We start from the raw sequence: 7,549 nt of genomic DNA, 5'->3' as shown, positions 1-7,549 counted from the left end.
AGGAAATGACAGAGTACCCTGGGGATGGAAGACCAACAAGGCAGAACAGAGCCCCCGTGCTATTTACGTACGACACGATGCGGTCACAGCCCCAATTGTACTTGGACCAGTAGGAGGAATATACAATGCGTGGGTCAGCGGCATGGGATGAGGCTTCTATCTAGTGCGTTATCAAATGGGTGGAATATATCCATGTGGGATCAGTTAAAGGATCTCTGAGACATCCCGTTTCCGTTGTATTATCTCACGTGGAGTTTAATGTTATTGTGCTTACAGAGTAATGATTATTACTTGTCATCAAAGCAAGCTGAATCGGTTGACAGTGGAAAGTTTTTGGAACTTTGATTATACTGAAGACGGTCGTTTATACGAAACATTGAACTTGATGGCTGCTCTTAGGACTCGCGGTTAGGGCTTGATCAAACCTCTTTCCAATTGTAAATAAATGTTAATAGGAAAACAAGGGCATTTGAAAACGATAGTTCATGCAAAATTTGGGGGGGCAAACAGTGTATTACGGGGAATTCGAAAATAAAGAATGGTGGATTAAAGACCTAGAGACGTTGTGCAGCGAAGCTATGGAACTCCTTTTTTCCGGATGCGATGAGGAACATTAAGGCGTACAAAGTTTAAAAAAGGGTGAAATCCATAAATCTTGAAGAATTATCTTAATTGTTAATATTTTATTCTTTGTAGAATTTATATTTAATTTTATACTTTTTAGGTATTTACAGTACAGTGGCGTACCAGAAAACTAAATCTTAAAATAATTATTGTAAGTCTTAGTGCACTCAGGGTTTTTGGAAAGACAATGAAAGGCGCGTCTAAACTTTAGGGTAGAAGTGGGCTGTTCGTCTAAGATGTCCAACTATTTGGTTTATTCCGCGTTGCTAGCTCCAACAGACTGTGGTCATAAGCCCGCTGGGTACTGGCGAGAGCTACCTGCTATCATTTTCGCATTGCAATCATTTTTGCGTCTCTTTGAAAGTCTCACTTAAAATGATTTTCTGGTAGTCAGAATGCTTGTAAAATCATGCAAGTGGGGAGTACGAAGGATGATTTACATTTCATTGCCATGGAGACTTTTGAGCTATGTTCTGAGTATAGCATCTATTCCCACGCTCTGATTTAAACCGAGAGGATTACATAAGTTCCATTATTGGGGTGGATGATTAGCAAATTTCAGCCTCTTGCTTTATGATTTTAGAATGGCTCTCAAGGCATCCTACTGAGGAATTTTCAGTTGAATACCACTACAATAAGAAGGCCATGGAGTTTTTCTGTAGATTCTGGAACCGACCCTGCAATGGCATTGCTTTTTTTGTCCAGAATCTGTGCGATATTGAAAATTGTCTAGCGGTACCCCCTGTTTAATAGTCTTATTACGAGGCCATTCACTATTTATATGTTTGTAAGGCTACAGCCACTTTGGTGGTACTATTCTGGTTGTCACCACAGCCCTAGCCTATTCTTTCTAGAAAATGTTCCAGATTTATGGTGGATTGTAAACTATCGGATATTAAGGTCTTCATTGCACTTGTTTTGGCTTTGTTCATTACGTTTTTACAGGTATGGTTGAATTTATTGACCTCTAATGTGTTTTAAGAAAGTGCAAACCTATTCCATTTTAACGTGATTAGTATTGCTTTTTTATTATTATATTTACATTTATATGTTAAATAGCACCATCGATAGTTTTTGTTTATATATTCTGTACCTATGCTTACCAGAAGATGCCCACATTTCTTTTTGTTATATTCATATATCTTACTGCCTACTTTTTATCTTAATAAAATTTCACAAGCTGTAATGACATTTATTTCTGTCTAGGGTAATTGATTTTTTTAGCTGATAGACAATGATTACGTAATTTATAATAAATACTCTCAACAAGGGAGATATGTCCAGAAATACACGCAACAACAGAAATGGCAAAAAAGAGAAAATGTTGGCGAATTTGACAAATATGGTGAAACTGACAATTTTGCCATAATCGCCAACAAGGCAAAGCACAAAGCAATGAAGGGGGCCCATAGAAGTTGGCGAAGTTTGGCAAATATGGCCAAACTGACAATTTTGCCACAATCGCCAACAAGGCAAACTTAAGCACAAAGCAATCAAGGGGGCCCATTGGAGTTGGTGAATGTGGCGAGTTTGGCAAATATAGCGAAAGCGACAATTTTGCTACAATCGCCAACAAGGCAAAGCACAAAGCAATGAGGGGACCCATAAAAGTTGGCGAATGTGGCGAATTTGGCAAATATGGCGAAACTGACAATTTAGCCATAATCGCCAATAAGGCAAAGCACAAAGCAATGAAGGGAACCCATAGAAGTTGGCGAATGTGGCGAATTTGACCAGTACGGCGAAAATGACAATTTTGCCGCAATCTCTAATGAGGCAAAGCACAAAGCAATGAGGGGGGCCATAAAAGTTGGTGAATGTGGCGAATTTGGCAAATATGGCGAAACTGACAATTTTGCCACAATCGCCAACAAGACAAACTTAAGCACAAAGCAATGAAGATGGCCTATAGGAGTTGGCGAATGTGGCGATTTTGACCATTACGGCGAAAATGACAATTTGGCCACAATCACCAATGAGGCAGAGCACAAAGCAATGAGGGGGGCCATAGAAGTTGGCGAATGTGGCGAATTTGACCAGTACGGCAAAAATTACAATTTTGCCACAATCGCCAATGAGGCAAAGCACATAGAAATTAGGGGGCCCATAAAAGTTGGCGATTGTGGCGAATTTGCCAAATATTGCGAAACTGACAATTTTTCCACAATCGCCAACAAGGCAAAGCACAAAGCAATGAAGGGGGCCGATACTAGTTGGCGAATGTGGCGAACACAAATTAATGAAAGAATTCGATCTCCAGTGCTGTTAAGACGTTTGACCTCAAATTAGAAACGTTCATTTCTTGCGTTTTAATGATTTGAGAAAACTTAACAACCAGGATGAAGAACAAGGGAAAGAGGAACGAATTTGGCAAAATAGAGAGATATGGCAACGGGAAGTGGCTCCAAATAACAAAGTTATGGCAAGGTTGTCATTTAGTGACCGAGGTGGAACAGTTTACTGACATACTGCCTGGCACTCTGACAATTCATGTAAGAATGACTTCACCAACACGGGTACTAAGAGTTTCAAAGCAATTATGTGGAGCTTACTAATGTTAGCTTGCAGGGAATTAGATTCAATAAGCCACACACAAAATATGTCCTTGCCGTATGATCCATTACTTACTTGTTTTGCATAAAGCAGGCTAACCAAATCTATACCATGCTTAGTTAGCATTTTTGAGCGTTGAAATGGAAATTTCGGTCCTATGTTTCTGGCAGGAAGTCGTATATTTTGAGGTCTCCCATCACGATACTAACCCCGCCGGATTAACTTCAGTAAACTTTGGTCGTGGAAACTTGCTGATAAAAAGAAGTTGGGATCGATTGCAGAATACCCGTCCCACCAATCGTACTGTAAAAAGAGCTGCCACCGCGGTTGAAGGGGAAGCAGTATAGTGAACTGCCACCGTGGTCCGCAATCCCGTAGTCGATGAATCACATTTTTTCAAGGGCAAGCAGTAAAATGAACTGCCACCGCCGTCCGCAGTTCCGTAGTTGATGAATGAAAATTGTTCAAGGGCAAGACGATCTCGTGAAAAGCGTAGTTAACGGAACCGCAAAATGAAAGCTAAAATTTTACGAGAGTGCTTCGGCCTAATCACTGATTCGAGCGCTTACACTTTTGAAACATCGCCAAAATTGCCGATTTTGCCAAACTCGCCAAAATCGCCAATCTTCACCCAAGTTGTGTCAATACCAATGGATCAACTAATTTGACGAAAGTGGCAAAATATCGCCAAAATTGCCGATTTTGTCAATTTCGCCAAAATCGCCAATGTTCACCCAAGTGGTGTCAATACCAATGGATCAACTAGATTGACGAAATTGGCAAAATATCGCCAAAATTGCCGATTTTGTCAATTTCGACAAACTCGCCAATGTTCACTTAAGTGGTGTCAATACCAATGGATGAACTAATTTGACGAAATTGGCAAATTATCGCCAAAATCGCCAATGTTTACCAAGTGGTGTCAATACTAATGGATGAACTAATTTGACGAAATTGACAAAATATCGCCAAAATCGCCAATGTTCACACAAGTGGTGTCAATACCAATGGATGAACTTATTTGACGAAATTGGCAAATTATCGCCAAAATTGCCGATTTTGTCAATTTCGCCAAAATCGCCAATGTTTACCAAAGTGGTGTCAATACTAATGGATGAACTAATTTGACGAAATTGGCAAATTGTCGCCAAAATCGCCAATGTTTACCCAAGTGGTGTCAATACTAATGGATGAACTAATTTGACGAAATTGACAAAATATCGCCAAAATCGCCAATGTTCACACAAGTGGTGTCAATACCAATGGATCATCTAATTTGACGAAATTGGCAAAATATCGCAAAAGTTGCCCATCTTGTCAATTTCGCCAAAATCGTCAAATCTTCAGCATTCGTGTGTCGTAAATTTGGCTGGACGAAACTTAACAACGACATGCACCATGTCAATGAACGCGAACCTTACAGAAATTGTCGGGAAGAAGACATACCGAGAGTACGTCTGCACTGAAAGCTTCACCGAAGGAATACACCACCACCTCATATTTTTGTCAACTTTTGGTGTTTTTCTGTGCATTTTTACATCCTTGGGAAACGCTTTAATACTAATTGCCCTCCAAAAAGAGTCTACACTTGGTTCACCGTCCAAACTGTTGCTTCGCAGCTTGGCGACAAGTGATCTTTGTGTCGGTATGCTTTCCGATCCTATAGCTGTAATATATTGGGTGTCTGCAATAAAAAAGCGCTGGAGCGTTTGCTACTACGCATTTGCCACTGAATATGTGGTAAATTATGCTTTGTGTACAGTGTCGTTGTTAACCACTTGTGCCATAAGCGTGGATAGACTTCTGGCTTTGTCATTGGGAATACGATACAGGGAAACCGTAACTTTGAAACGTGTGTACGGAATAATAATAACGTTTTGGGTTTTGGCTACAGTCCATTCAGCTGTCTCTGTCAAGAGTTCTGAATTTGCCGCAAGATTTAGTGACACAGGTTTATGTATTTGTGTAGCAATCTCCATGTTCTCAAACGCAATGATTTTCTTTAACCTCCGAAAACAGCGCATTCGAATTCAAGACAGGCGCTCTCGTGAACAGCCAACCAGTGGTGAAGTCAGCATGGCAAAGCAGAAAAAGGCGGTATCCAGTGTATTATGGATTCAGCTGGCCGTTCTCATTTGTTATCCACCATACCTTGTGACCGTAGTATTGTCTAGCACCATAGATGAATTGTCCCAGACTCTTGAGCTAATCAGACAATATGCATTGGTCTTGGTGTTAGTAAACTCTTCATTGAACCCACTTCTCTACTGCTGGAAGATTTCAGAAGTAAGACGAGCTGTCGTGGCAACGTTGAAAAACTGGCTCTGTTAATCGACTGATTGACAAATACAAAGCTAGTTCTTCGTTAAACGGCATGGAACGCCATAAAAGCAATCCATTCATCATGGAACAAGCTAAGAATTACTAAATTGAAGGCGTTTATTACTGAGGGTCTTTAGTAACAATGACGGTTGTGGAAACAATTCTCCTCAAAGTATAACTTGCATTGGGGTATATTTCTTATTCTCATTGGAGAACATGTCGAGCTCCTTTATGAATGGCTTGTTACAAACGGTTTTAGAGTAAAGATAACAAATGAATGATTCGTTGTTCTCTGCTCATGCCGTCGTCAAAACCTTAAATTTATTTGTTTCAAGTTGCGAGATTGCGGAGAAATGAAAGGGAAATCTGCTTAAATGAGTGTCGCTCGATTAATTTCGATGTTACTCCTGTTTTGCAGTGCTGGTTGTCCTTTTAAACTCGGTGTCGTTATCTTTTTGAAACTAAGATGGTTTTAAGTCGGTTGCAACTTTAAAGAATTGGGTAGTGTTTTTTTCAAACAACGATTTCTTGCGGCCAGGCAGTCGGGTCAAGATAAAGAAATCGCGGGAAAAGGCGGGAACGGCAAAAGTTTGCCGATGATAATTGGGCTGGAATTGACTCAACCTTTCGCCAGTCTTGATCTTGTCCATTATCATTTCTTTGTCCGGGGTCGACTGACTGACTCCTGGCCTCCAGGGAGGTTTGTCTTAAGTGGGCAAAGTCACTAAAGAGTTGCTCAAAACATCCGTGATATTTGCCGGTCTAAAACAGAGGAAGATAGCCAAAACAAGGTCATCATTTCTTGTTTAAACATTTATTCGCATGTATAATTATATTAGCAAAAGAAATATTATAGCTAATCGCCGGATAGTCGTAGACATAAGATCGTGAAACTTCAATATTAATGTTTAATCGTTTTTCTCTTTTTCTCGGTTTTTATGAGTAAATTTGCATAGATGACACCTGCATGCTTACTCATGCTGTGATGTGGTTATCAGAAAGAGGAAGTGAAATAAGTTTCGATTATCATATGGCCCGTACGGCTCCGCGCGCGCTTTCAATGCAAAACTATTGGGAAAATGCCCGTATGAGGCAAATATGTAAATTTGCATAGATTGAAGAGTTTTAAGACACCTGCATGCTTACTCATTCTGTGTTGTGGCTATCAGAAAGAGGAAGTGAAATAAGTTTCGAGTGTCAATGTTAGTTAAAACGCTTTCTTGCCTTTAAAATTAAATAAATAAATCGTTAAAAGCTACCAAGCCTGATACTAGTACCTACAACAGCTGGTTATTGTTTTACCCCAGACATGAGGTTATCTTGAGGGCTTGGAGAAAAGAGGTGCGTGAGTTTTCCCTGCTGTAAGTCATGTTCTACAAGTTGTTAAATCTTTGCTCAAGGTTCGAGGACAGAAGTGGGGATCGAGATTTGTAACTGAGCCTCTTGTGTGGAATATTCTTTTCTCGTTTATCGGTTCGTGCAAATCGAAACTCCACTTGTCAGAAATCATGTCGGGAAGTCATTATTGTTCAACCAACCGGATCCTTTGAAGCTGTAAAAAGGAAATACTTCACTCAACAGGACAAGACTTTAACGAAAGTGGATAAATAACGAGAATCTCCAGAAGGGACGATCAAAATCGCATGGGGCAACCTTTCTGACTGTAACCAGGAACCCATGTAAAGAGTTTTTCAAAACATCCGTGACATTTTCCAATCGAAAACAGAGGAAAAACAGTCGAAAAACACATTCCTAAGAAACAAAAGCACGTGAAGACAAAGCAGCCGGCTTGGATTGATGAGAATAATGTGATCGCAATAAAGAAACGTGATCGGGAATTACAAATTGCTCGTATAACAAACTGCCTTAATGACTGGTCAAAATACAAACGCACGAAGTGCTACGGGACAAATTTGGTGAGAAAATCTAAGCGAATGTATTTTCAACAGCCTATCGACGACAACAAAGGAAACCCAAAAGGAATTTGGAAAGGGCTGTTTTTATCTTTTTAGTCATAATGTCTTTTTACCAAGAGATTATCAAGGTGAGA

The 7,549-nt window shown here is 40.0% G+C and overlaps 1 protein-coding gene across 1 annotated transcript; it reads left to right on the top strand.

Moving 5' to 3' along the window:
- Positions 1-4,575: 4,575 nt before the first annotated feature.
- On the top strand, positions 4,576-5,508 carry LOC138025341 (melanocortin receptor 4-like). Its single transcript, XM_068872566.1, has one exon. The coding sequence runs from the start codon at positions 4,576-4,578 to the stop codon at positions 5,506-5,508; it is 933 nt and encodes a 310-aa protein (XP_068728667.1).
- The last annotated feature ends 2,041 nt before the right edge of the window (positions 5,509-7,549 follow it).

This window comes from Montipora capricornis, chromosome 12 (genome assembly GCF_036669925.1).
Source record: "Montipora capricornis isolate CH-2021 chromosome 12, ASM3666992v2, whole genome shotgun sequence".
Classification (NCBI taxonomy): Eukaryota; Metazoa; Cnidaria; class Anthozoa; order Scleractinia; family Acroporidae; genus Montipora; species Montipora capricornis.
The sequence above is the reverse complement of the archived record's forward strand: the minus strand, read 5'-3'. Positions and strand labels throughout refer to the sequence as shown.

Excerpts from the sequence above, each read along its gene's own strand:
- LOC138025341 (XM_068872566.1), top strand. The coding sequence starts at position 4,576 with ATGTCAATGAACGCGAACCTTACAGAAATTGTCGGGAAGAAGACATAC.